This window comes from Panulirus ornatus, chromosome 53, assembly GCF_036320965.1.
Source record: "Panulirus ornatus isolate Po-2019 chromosome 53, ASM3632096v1, whole genome shotgun sequence".
In the NCBI taxonomy this organism is placed as follows: domain Eukaryota; kingdom Metazoa; phylum Arthropoda; class Malacostraca; order Decapoda; family Palinuridae; genus Panulirus; species Panulirus ornatus.
Window position 1 is genome coordinate 20,584,432 of NC_092276.1, and position 13,519 is coordinate 20,597,950.

General features: G+C 42.0%; 1 protein-coding gene across 2 annotated transcripts in view; it reads right to left on the reverse strand.

The window, feature by feature from the left end:
• The window catches only part of LOC139765302 (splicing factor C9orf78 homolog), a 116,868-nt gene that overhangs the window by 25,127 nt on the left and 78,222 nt on the right, over nt 1-13,519 (reverse strand). For both annotated transcript variants that reach the window (XM_071692692.1, XM_071692691.1), the window contains exon 5: nt 7,626-7,794. In XM_071692692.1, the coding sequence (XP_071548793.1) occupies nt 7,626-7,794 (169 nt within the window). The remainder of the gene's footprint in view (nt 1-7,625; nt 7,795-13,519) is intronic.

The window sequence follows — 13,519 nt, forward strand, 5'->3', positions numbered from 1 at the left end:
TCGAGAACATTATCTCGGAAAGCAAAAATGGGTATGTTTGAAGGAATAGTGGTTCCAACAATGTTGTATGGTTGCGAGGCGTGGGCTATGGATAGAGTTGTGCGCAGGAGGATGGATGTGCTGGAAATGAGATGTTTGAGGACAATGTGTGGTGTGAGGTGGTTTGATCGAGTAAGTAACGTAAGGGTAAGAGAGATGTGTGGAAATAAAAAGAGCGTGGTTGAGAGAGCAGAAGAGGGTGTTTTGAAATGGTTTGGGCACATGGAGAGAATGAGTGAGGAAAGATTGACCAAGAGGATATATGTGTCGGAGGTGGAGGGAACGAGGAGAAGAGGGAGACCAAATTGGAGGTGGAAAGATGGAGTGAAAAAGATTTTGTGTGATCGGGGCCTGAACATGCAGGAGGGTGTAAGGAGGGCAAGGAATAGAGTGAATTGGAGCGATGTGGTATACAGGGGTTGACGTGCTGTCAGTGGAGTGAATCAAGGCATGTGAAGCGTCTGGGGTAAACCATGGAAAGCTGTGTAGGTATGTATATTTGCGTGTGTGGACGTGTGTATGTACATGTGTATGGGGGGGGGGTTGGGCCATTTCTTTCGTCTGTTTCCTTGCGCTACCTCGCAAACGCGGGAGACAGCGACAAAGTATTAAAAAAAAAAAAAAAAAAAAAAAAAAAAAATATATATATATATGTGTGTGTAAGAAAGTAAATTCTCAATTAATATGGGTAAAACTGAAAGTTGATGGAGAGAGGTGGGTGATTATTGGTGCATATGCACCTGGGCATGAGAAGAAAGATCAAGAGAGGCAAGTGTTTTGGGAGCAGCTGAATGAGTGTGTTAGTGGTTTTGATGCACGAGACCGGGTCATAGTGATGGGTGATTTGAATGCAAAGGTGAGTAATGTGGCAGTTGAGGGAATAATTGGTATACATGGGGTGTTCAGTGTTGTAAATGGAAATGGTGAAGAGCTTGTAGATTTATGTGCTGAAAAAGGACTGATGATTGGGAATACCTGGTTTAAAAAGAGAGATATACATAAGTATACTTATGTAAGTAGGAGAGATGGCCAGAGAGCGTTATTGGATTACGTGTTAATTGACAGGCGTGCGAAAGAGAGACTTTTGGATGTTAATGTGCTGAGAGGTGCAACTGGAGGGATGTCTGACCATTATCTTGTGGAGGCTAAGGTGAAGATTTGTATGGGTTTTCAGAAAAGAAGAGTGAATGTTGGGGTGAAGAGGGTGGTGAGAGTAAGTGAGCTTGAGAAGGAGACCTGTGTGAGGAAGTACCAGGAGAGACTGAGTACAGAATGGAAAAAGGTGAGAACAATGGAAGTAAGGGGAGTGGGGGAGGAATGGGATGTATTTAGGGAATCAGTGATGGATTGTGCAAAAGATGCTTGTGGCATGAGAAGAGTGGGAGGTGGGTTGATTAGAAAGGGTAGTGAGTGGTGGGATGAAGAAGTAAGAGTATTAGTGAAAGAGAAGAGAGAGGCATTTGGACGATTTTTGCAGGGAAAAAATGCAATTGAGTGGGAGATGTATAAAAGAAAGAGACAAGAGGTCAAGAGAAAGGTGCAAGAGGTGAAAAAAAGGGCAAATGAGAGTTGGGGTGAGAGAGTATCATTAAATTTTAGGGAGAATAAAAAGATGTTCTGGAAGGAGGTAAATAAAGTGCGTAAGACAAAGGAGCAAATGGGAACTTCGGTGAAGGGCGCAAGTGGGGAGGTGATAACAAGTAGTGGTGATGTGAGAAGGAGATGGAGTGAGTATTTTGAAGGTTTGTTGAATGTGTTTGATGATAGAGTGGCAGATATAGGGTGTTTTGGTCGAGGTGGTGTGCAAAGTGAGAGGGTTAGGGAAAATTATTTGGTAAACAGAGAAGAGGTAGTGAAAGCTTTGCGGAAGATGAAAGCCGGCAAGGCAGCGGGTTTGGATGGTATTGCAGTGGAATTTATTAAAAAAGGGGGTGACTGTATTGTTGACTGGTTGGTAAGGTTATTTAATGTATGTATGACTCATGGTGAGGTGCCTGAGGATTGGCGGAATGCGTGCATAGTGCCATTGTACAAAGGCAAAGGGGATAAGAGTGAGTGCTCAAATTACAGAGGTATAAGTTTGTTGAGTATTCCTGGTAAATTATATGGGAGGGTATTGATTGAGAGGGTGAAGGCATGTACAGAGCATCAGATTGGGGAAGAGCAGTGTGGTTTCAGAAGTGGTAGAGGATGTGTGGATCAGGTGTTTGCTTTGAAGAATGTATGTGAGAAATACTTAGAAAAGCAAATGGATTTGTATGTAGCATTTATGGATCTGGAGAAGGCATATGATAGAGTTGATAGAGATGCTCTGTGGAAGGTATTAAGAATATATGGTGTGGGAGGAAAGTTGTTAGAAGCAGTGAAAAGTTTTTATTGAGGATGTAAGGCATGTGTACGTGTAGGAAGAGAGGAAAGTGATTGGTTCTCAGTGAATGTAGGTTTGCGGCAGGGGTGTGTGATGTCTCCATGGTTGTTTAATTTGTTTATGGATGGGGTTGTTAGGGAGGTAAATGCAAGAGTTTTGGAAAGAGGGGCAAGGATGAAGTCTGTTGGGGATGAGAGAGCTTGGGAAGTGAGTCAGTTGTTGTTCGCTGATGATACAGCGCTGGTGGCTGATTCATGTGAGAAACTGCAGAAGCTGGTGACTGAGTTTGGAAAAGTGTGTGGAAGAAGAAAGTTAAGAGTAAATGTGAATAAGAGCAAGGTTATTAGGTACAGTAGGGTTGAGGGTCAAGTCAATTGGGAGGTGAGTTTGAATGGAGAAAAACTGGAGGAAGTGAAGTGTTTTAGATATCTGGGAGTTGATCTGGCAGCGGATGGAACCATGGAAGTGGATCATAGGGTGGGGGAGGGGGCGAAAATCCTGGGGGCCTTGAAGAATGTGTGGAAGTCGAGAACATTATCTCGGAAAGCAAAAATGGGTATGTTTGAAGGAATAGTGGTTCCAACAATGTTGTATGGTTGCGAGGCATGGGCTATGGATAGAGTTGTGCGCAGGAGGATGATGTGCTGAAATGAGATGTTTGAGGACAATGTGTGGTGTCAGGTGGTTTGATCGAGTGAGTAACGTAAGGGTAAGAGAGATGTGTGGAAATAAAAAGAGCGTGGTTGAGAGAGCAGAAGAGGGTGTTTTGAAGTGGTTTGGGCACATGGAGAGGATGAGTGAGGAAAGATTGACCAAGAGGATATATGTGTCGGAGGTGGAGGGAACAAGGAGAAGAGGGAGACCAAATTGGAGGTGGAAAGATGGAGTGAAAAAGATTTTGTGTGATCGGGGCCTGAACATGCAGGAGGGTGAAAGGAGGGCAAGGAATAGAGTGAATTGGAGCGATGTGGTATACCGGGGTTGACGTGCTGTCAGTGAATTGAAGCAGGGCATGTGAAGCGTCTGGGGTAAACCATGGAAAGCTGTGTAGGCATGTATATTTGCATGTGTGGACGTATGTATATACATGTGTATGGGGGGGGGTTGGGCCATTTCTTTCGTCTGTTTCCTTGCGCTACCTCGCAAATGCGGGAGACAGCGACAAAGTATAATAATAATAATAATAATAATAATAATATATATATATATATATATATATATATATATATATATATATATATATATATATATATATATATATATATATATGGATGGAGTGATATTAGAGATGAAAGCAAAACTAGGAAAAGGGTGTGCAGAGTTGGAGTGTGATGGTGAGGTATGGTGGCGAAAGAAATGCCTTTTTGCAGATAATATCAAGTTACATGCTGAGAGTGAAGAGGAGTTGCAGAGGGCTGTACTTGTGTTTGACGATGTGTGTAAGTATAAGTGACTGATGCTAAACCAAATAGCGAATCATCTGGCACCCTTATGGTAGGATACAATGTGACACCAAGCAAGAATTTCTGAAAGAAATGCCTAGGTACGATGTATGGATGGTATCCCTGACCTGCTGAGTTGCCAGTTACTCTGCAGCCTGTGACTGGTATACCATTTTACAGTGGCTCTGCATGCAGATTGTGCTTCATGAACTAAATTATGCTTTACAACACAAGCCAACCACAACAGCAATGTTCACAGTAACACGCCAATAGTATCTATTCTTGTTACTGATTAGCAATCACACAGTATTAGATATATGGGTTGACTGGTCATGTGCCAGGCTGGTTAAATGCTTGAAAGGAAAGGTAAACACCTTTCATCAGAAGTTACCTTACTTTAATTCTATGAATAGTTACTGGGGGAACTCCATGGTGCCAGGACACAGTTTAACCTATTTGGCATGGATGCACATACAGCCTTAAGCAATGTGAATATTTGGACACACTAACCCACCTAAAAATTACACCAATACTGAAGCCTACACCCTACAATGCATTGATCACTGTGTTGGTCTACTCTGAAGTTTCCATCATGTCTAACGCTATGATTAGAAATAATCATTATGATTCCTACTAAATGCTCTGAAGCTCAACTCAGTGCAGGTTGAACCAGTCTCATTTCCAACATATCCCTTACATTGTATTCAGATAACTAAACACTCGTGGTAAAAGTCTATGCAAACACACTAACATTGTTTGTCTCATATGAATTTCACTACCAATCACCCCCTAGTGGACCTACTAATCTTTTCATATTTGGCATACTAAAGAAATATCATTTTGTGACTAGTTCCCTACTTCATTATCATGCCAGTACCGTACTTAATGTTATATCTTTATTATGATACACAAATGCATGTTATCTGTGCATGTGGTCTTATATTACTGAATGTTTACATACTTTCCATCATCTACAGTTGTAACGATGAGGGTTAATGTTGTTGTGTCTCATAATGAGTGAAATCACTAAATGGCATCACGGTTTGTTCATTACCATGCACAAATCAACATAGATTGTGGGTTTGATCATTATATCACAAAGGGTAATTTTATGCCATTTATAGGCTTTCGTACTAACACTCTACGTGTTCCCATTTATCATATGCTGAATCGACACATAGCTACAGAAAACATCATGTTACCTTCACACACACACACACACACACATACAAAGAGAGAGAGGGGTACCAACCACATCAGTGATCGTTGCAGGGTGCATTAGAGATATGGGTGCCGGATGATTTTCTAGTGGGTGTACATAAAAGTGAAAGTAAAGTAATGGTGTATGAGAGGAAACAGAGTAATAGTATAGATTTTGTAAAGCTCAACAGAACGAGAGATGAAACTGTACTAAACTGCATCACAGATATGGGGGGACAGAGACTAGAGGAGGTGATAAAATCTAAGTATTTAGGAGCTATCTTAGGTAACTCTGGTGATATGGAAGGAGAGACAAGGGAAAGAACAATACAGGTAGAACAGTCATTGAATTCCTTAATAGAATAATGAAGGGTAGAGGTGTAAGCGGGAGCGGGGGGCTGGAAATCCTCCCCTCTCATCATTTTTAATTTTCCAAAAGAAGGAACAGAGAAGGGGGCCAGGTGAGGATATTCCCTCAAAGGCTCAGTCCTCTGTTCTTAACACTACCTCGCTAATGCGGGAAATGGCGAATGGTATGAAGAGGTGTAAATATGGAACTGAAGAAAGGATTAAGGGACATCATAGTACTATCAAACCTGACCTGTGCAGCTGAAACATGGACATGGAATGAGCCACAGAGGTCAAGAATCCAGGCTGTGAAAATGAGCTATATAAGAGGACCTTGTGGAATGACTAGATGGAATGAAGAAAGAAATGAGTATGTATGAGAGATTTGGTATGGCAGGAAATGCAAATTAATGCATTGTTGAGTGCTAGAGTGCATGAAGTGTAATACTCTGAGGTAGTTTGGGCATGTGGAAAGAATGCAAGATTGGAAGTTTACAAGGAGTGTGTATGATAGTATGATTAAAGGGGTTGGTGTGAGAGGAAGACCACCTATTACATGGGGAAACAGAATGGAGAGTACTAGAGGGAGAAAAATGGTAGAGGAATGCTTAGAATGGTGTATGCAATGGAGGCACATTAAGGACAGGGATAAGTGGAGACTATCATGCCATGGTTACTTCTTTAATGGGAAGGAATGGACATCAGAGATACAGATAGATAGATAAAGAGCGAGACAGACACATACATCACTAAGCACTGGTCTCTACTGTTGGACATATTGCAGTCAGGACTGAAGATTTTTTTTCAAAGGAAAATGAAAGAAGGGAAAAAAGGGACTGGATAATACATGGACACTAATAGGGCTTTGTTCACTGATGGGAAATGTTGTATTACGCTTCAAAATCCAAATATCTCATATACATATAACAACCTTTCAAAATACTAACTCTTATCTCCTCCTCACCTCACTTCTGCTTGTTGCCATTTCCACATTTACCTATTTGACCAACATTCCCTTTTGTTCTCTTGATTTTCTCACACTATCAACTTCCTTCCAAAACATATTCTTATTCTCCCTGAATTTTGCTAATACTTGTTCATCCCAATGCTCATTTGCCCTCTTTTTTTAGCCCCAGCACCTTCCTCTTAAGTTCCTGCTACTTTCAATCATACATACTTTCAATCATACATCTCCCAATCATTTGCATTCCTTCTCACCTGTCCATCTCCCATCTTCTGCATGCCACACACTTTTCTGGCACATGTAAGCAATGCTTCCTCAAACACTTCCTCACCTACTCCCCTAGCTTCAATTACTCTTACATTTTGCCTTGCCACATGCAGTCTCTCCTAATATCTTGTCACACAAGCCTATTTTCCATGCTCACTCACTCAGAAGTAACAATCAGACATCTCACCAGCTGCTCCTCTCTACACATACATATCTGTCTCTCCTCTGCACACCTGTCAACTAGTACACAATGTATTTTACCTGCTCACCCATGTATAATTGTAAAAAGCCCTCTTTTTAAATCTGGTATTCCTAATCACGTCTTTTTTTCAACATACAACTCTACAAACTGCTCACAACACTGGGTAATGCATGTTTCCAATACTAGCCTTAACTGTCAGATTATTCACTCTTACATTCAAATCACCTATCACTAATACTCAATCCACAGCATCAAAAATGCTGACATACTCACTCAGCTCCTCCCAAAATACTTCCCTCTTCCTTAATCCTCTCATTTCTAGGTGCGTAAGCACTAATAATTACTCACCTCTCCTAGTCCACTTTCATCATTACCAGCATCAAGCTGGGGCTCATTTCCTTACAATCTTTCAGACATTCCCACAACTCACCCTTCAGCAGCAATGCTGCCCCTTCCTTAGTTCTCCACCTCAAACTAACATTCCTAAACCAGTCCTCTCCTTTCCCCTCAAGCTTTTTTGCTAAGAACTAAAACATCTAGGTTCTTTTCCACAAACATACAACCTATCTTTTCCTTATCATCTTGGTTACATCCACACACATTCAGACACCCCAGCCAGAGCCTTTAGGGAGGATGAACACTCCTTGCTTGCTCCTTTAGTTCCAATTTTTATTAACTCAATAAAATCTATGACACATTAGCTGTATCTCATAAACTATAAATATAACATTCAAAAATCCATTGTATGTAACTGAATAACAAGTTGAATCATAAATATATATGACTTTCACTTACCTGATTGCTCAACATTTCTTCACTTCTCTTACTAGTGGATTCACGTAAAATATCAGGGACAGCATGCAAAGCTGCTTCTTCTAAAGTTTGGTACCGTGACTGCTCCTCTTGCTTTTCTTCTGATTGAATACCTTTGCGCTTAGCTAGATTCTCTTCAATATATTTTTGCCTGAAAAAAGATGTTTAAATGTAGTCACTTCTTCCATGCTATGATACACATGAGCTAGACAGAGTAATAGTTGAATCTACAAAGCACAAGCCTACTAGACAAAAAGCACCTGATGAAGGATCCAGAAATTTATTGGTTGATGGTTGACTACAGTAATCATAAAATGACTGAGTGCACAGCAAATCAGAGGCAGCAATCCTAACCACATATCAGCATCATCATCTGCCAACCTCAGCTGACAATTCTATGCACCCTTCATAATACAGCTCAAAATGCAATTCAAGGACAACTGAAAACAGAAAAAGGCAGGTTGAAGGTACAGTCCAACCTTTCTAGCTCATGTTACAACACAGGAAGAAGTCTAATTTCAACTAAATTACTTTTCAATAATTGGACTGTGAGACTCATATAATAGTAGGAATAAAATAAAAGATGTTACAATGAAACCCTGCTTTCATAATGAATCCTTTAGCAGATAAGACAAGATATGGACTACGATCCAGGGAAAAATTTTTCAAAATAAAAAAACAAAGGGTGCATGATTTCTCCATGGTTGTTTAATTTCTTTATGGATGGGGTGGTTAGGAAGGTGAATGCAAGAGTTTTGAAGAGAGGGGCAAGTACGCAGGCTGTTGTGGATGTTAGGGCTTGGGATGTGAGTCAGTTGTTGTTTGCTGATGATACAGTGCTGGTGGCTGATTCAGGTGAGAAACTGCAGAAGTTGGCAGCTGAGTTTGGTAAAGCATGTGAAAGAAGAAAGTTGAGAGTAAATGTGAATAAGAGCAAGGTTATTAGGTTCAGTAGGGTTGAGGAACAAGTTAATTGGAAGGTAAGTTTGAATGGAGAAAAACTGGAGGAAGTGAAGTGTTTTAGACATCTGGGAATGGACTTAGCAGTGGATGGAACCACGGAAGCGGAAGTGAGTCACAGGGTGGGGGAGGGGGCAAAGATTTTGGGAGTGTTGAAGAATGTGTGGAAGGTGAGAACGTTATCTCAGAGAGCAAAAATGGGTATGTTTGAAGGAATAGTGTTTCCGACAATGTTATATGGTTGCAACGCATGGGCTATAGATAGGGTTGTGCGGAGGAGGGTGGATGTGTTGGAAATCAAATATCTGAGGTGGTGTGATTGGGGTAAGTAATGAAAGGGTAAGAGAGATGTGTGGTAACAGAAAGAGTGTGGTTGAGAGAGCAGAAGAGGGTGTGTTGAAATGGTTTGGACACATGGAGAGAATGAGTGAGGAAAGACTGATAAAGAGGATATATGTGTCAGAGGTGGAGGGAAGAAAAAGAAGCGGGAGACCAAATTGGAGGTGGAAGGATGAAGTGAAAAAGATTCTGAGCGATTGCTGCCAGAACATACAGAAGGGTGAAAGGTGTGCAAGGAATAGAGTGAATTGGAACAATGTGATATACCGGGGTCAATGTGCTGTCAATGGACTGAACCAGGGTATGTGAAGCGTCTGGGATAAACCATGGAAAGGTCTGTGGGGCCTGGATGTGGAAAGGGAGCTGAGGTTTCTGTGTACTACACATGACAGCTAGAGACTGAGTGCAAACAAATGTGGCCTTTTTGTCTTTTTCTGCTGGAAGATGGGGGGGGGGGGATGCTACTTCATGTGTGGTGAGGTGGCAACAGGATGGATGAAGGCAGCAAGTATGGATATGTACATGTGTATGTATGTATATGTCTGTGTTTGTATATGTGTGTGTATGGGCATTTATGTATATATATATATATTCTTTCTTCTTCTTTTAAACTATTCGCCATTTCCCGCATTAGCGAGGTAGCGTTAAGAACAGAGGACTGGGCCTTTTTTGGAATATCCTCACCTGGCCCCCTCTGTTCCTTCTTTTGGAAAATTAAAAAAAAAAAACGAGAGGGGAGGATTTCCAGGCCCCCGCTCCCTCCCCTTTTAGTCGCATATATATATATATATATATATATATATATATATATATATATATATATATATATATCCCTGGGGATAGGGGATTAAGAATACTTCCCACGTATTCCCTGCGTGTCATAGAAGGCGACTAAAAGGGGAGGGAGCGGGGGGCTGGAAATCCTCCCCTCTTGTTTTTTTTTTTAAATTTTCCAAAAGAAGGAACAGAGAGGGCCAGTTGAGGATATTCCAAAAAAGGCCCAGTCCTCTGTTCTTAGCGCTACCTCGCTAACGCGGGAAATGGCGAATAGTTTAAAAAAAAAAATATATATATATATATTATCCCTGGGGATAGGGGAGAAAGAATACTTCCCACGTATCCCCTGTGTGTCATAGAAGGCGACTAAAAGGGGAGGGAGCGGGGGCTGGAAATCCTCCCCTCTCGTTTTTTTTTTTTTTTCCCAAAAGAAGGAACAGAGAAGGGGTTCAGATGAGGATATTCCCTCTAAGGCCCAGGTGTTTGCTTTGAAGAATGTATGTGAGAAATACTTAGAAAAGCAAATGGATTTGTATGTAGCATTTATGGATCTGGAGAAGGCATATGATAGAGTTGATAGAGATGCTCTGTGGAAGGTATTAAGAATATATGGTGTGGGAGGAAAGTTGTTACAAGCAGTGAAAAGTTTTTATCGAGGATGTAAGGCATGTGTACGTGTAGGAAGAGAGGAAAGTGATTGGTTCTCAGTGAATGTAGGTTTGCGGCAGGGGTGTGTGATGTTTCCATGGTTGTTTAATTTGTTTATGGATGGGGTTGTTAGGGAGGTAAATGCAAGAGTTTTGGAAAGAGGGGCGAGTATGAAGTCTGTTGGGGATGAGAGAGCTTGGGAAGTGAGTCAGTTGTTGTTCGCTGATGATACAGCGCTGGTGGCTGATTCATGTGAGAAACTGCAGAAGCTGGTGACTGAGTTTGGAAAAGTGTGTGGAAGAAGAAAGTTAAGAGTAAATGTGAATAAGAGCAAGGTTATTAGGTACAGTAGGGTTGAGGGTCAAGTCAATTGGGAGGTGAGTTTGAATGGAGAAAAACTGGAGGAAGTGAAGTGTTTTAGATATCTGGGAGTGGATCTGGCAGCGGATGGAACCATGGAAGCGGAAGTGGATCATAGGGTGGGGGAGGGGGCGAAAATCCTGGGGGCCTTGAAGAATGTGTGGAAGTCGAGAACATTATCTCGGAAAGCAAAAATGGGTATGTTTGAAGGAATAGTGGTTCCAACAATGTTGTATGGTTGCGAGGCGTGGGCTATGGATAGAGTTGTGCACAGGAGGATGGATGTGCTGGAAATGAGATGTTTGAGGACAATGTGTGGTGTGAGGTGGTTTGATCGAGTGAGTAACGTAAGGGTAAGAGAGATGTGTGGAAATAAAAAGAGCGTGGTTGAGAGAGCAGAAGAGGGTGTTTTGAAGTGGTTTGGGCACATGGAGAGGATGAGTGAGGAAAGATTGACCAAGAGGATATATGTGTCGGAGGTGGAGGGAACAAGGAGAAGAGGGAGACCAAATTGGAGGTGGAAAGATGGAGTGAAAAAGATTTTGTGTGATCGGGGCCTGAGCATGCAGGAGGGTGAAAGGAGGGCAAGGAATAGAGTGAATTGGAGCGATGTGGTATACCGGGGTTGACGTGCTGTCAGTGGATTGAAGCAGGGCATGTGAAGCGTCTGGGGTAAACCATGGAAAGCTGTGTAGGTATGTATATTTGCGTGTGTGGACGTATGTATATACATGTGTATGGGGGGGGTTGGGCCATTTCTTTCGTCTGTTTCCTTGCGCTACCTCGCAAACGCGGGAGACAGCGACAAAGTATAATATATAAAAAATATATATATATATATATATATATATATATATATATATATATTTTGCTTTGTCGCTGTCTCCCGCGTTTGCGAGGTAGCGCAAGGAAACAGACAAAAGAAATGGCCCAACCCACCCCCATACACATGTATATACATACGTCCACACACGCAAATATACATACCTACACAGCTTTCCATGGTTTACCACAGACGCTTCACATGCCTTGATTCAATCCACTGACAGTACGTCAACCCCGGTATACCACATCGCTCCAATTCACTCTATTCCTTGCCCTCCTTTCACCCTCCTGCATGTTCAGGCCCCAATCACACAAAATCTTTTTCACTCCATCTTTCCACCTCCAATTTGGTCTCCCTCTTCTCCTCGTTCCCTCCACCTCCGACACATATATCCTCTTGGTCAATCTTTCCTCACTCATTCTCTCCATGTGACCAAACCATTTCAAAACACCCTCTTCTGCTCTCTCAACCACGCTCTTTTTATTTCCACACATCTCTCTTACCCTTACGTTACTTACTCTATCAAACCACCTCACACCACACATTGTCCTCAAACATCTCATTTCCAGCACATCCATCCTCCTGCGCACAACTCTATCCATAGTCCACGCCTCGCAACCATACAACATTGTTGGAACCACTATTCCTTCAAACATACCCATTTTTGCTTTCCGAGATAATGTTCTCGACTTCCACACATTCTTCAAGGCTCCCAGAATTTTCGCCCCCTCCCCCACCCTATGATCCACTTCCGCTTCCATGGTTCCATCCGCTGCCAGATCCACTCCCAGATATCTAAAACACATTACTTCCTCCAGTTTTTCTCCATTCAAACTTACCTCCCAATTGACTTGACCCTCAACCCTACTGTACCTAATAACCTTGCTCTTATTCACATTTACTCTTAACTTTCTTCTTTCACAAACATACTTAGAAAAGCAAGTGGATTTGTATGTAGCATTTATGGATCTGGAGAAGGCATATGATAGAGTTGATAGAGATGCTCTGTAGAAGGTATTAAGAACATATGGTGTGGGAGGCAAGTTGTTAGAAGCAGTGAAAATTTTTATCGAGGAAGTAAGGCATGTGTACGTGTAGGAAGAGAGGAAAGTGATTGGTTCTCAGTGAATGTAGGTTTGCGGCAGGGGTGTGTAATGTCTCCATGGTTGTTTAATTTGTTTATGGATGGGGTTGTTAGGGAGGTGAATGCAAGAGTTTTGGAAAGAGGGGCAAGTATGAAGTCTGTTGTGGATGAGAGAGCTTGGGAAGTGAGTCAGTTGTTGTTCGCTGATGATACAGCGCTGGTGGCTGATTCAAGTGAGAAACTGCAGAAGCTGGTGACTGAGTTTGGTAAAGTGTGTGAAAGAAGAAAGTTAAGAGTAAATGTGAATAAGAGCAAGGTTATTAGGTACAGTAGGGTTGAGGGTCAAGTCAATTGGGAGGTGAGTTTGAATGGAGAAAAACTGGAGGAAGTGAAGTGTTTTAGATATCTGGGAGTGGATCTGGCAGCGGATGGAACCATGGAAGCGGAAGTGAATCATAGGGTGGGGGAGGGGGCGAAAATTCTGGGAGCCTTGAAGAATGTGTGGAAGTCGAGAACATTATCTCGGAAAGCTAAAATGGGTATGTTTGAAGGAATAGTGGTTCCAACAATGTTATATGGTTGCGAGGCGTGGGCTATGGATAGAGTTGTGCGCAGGAGGGTGGATGTGCTGGAAATGAGATGTTTGAGGACAATGTGTGGTGTGAGGTGGTTTGATCGAGTAAGTAATGTAAGGGTAAGAGAGATGTGTGGAAATAAAAAGAGCGTGGTTGAGAGAGCAGAAGAGGGTGTTTTGAAATGGTTTGGGCACATGGAGAGAATGAGTGAGGAAAGACTGACCAAGAGGATATATGTTTCGGAGGTGGAGGGAACGAGGAGAAGTGGGAGACCAAATTGGAGGTGGAAAGATGGAGTGAAAAAGAT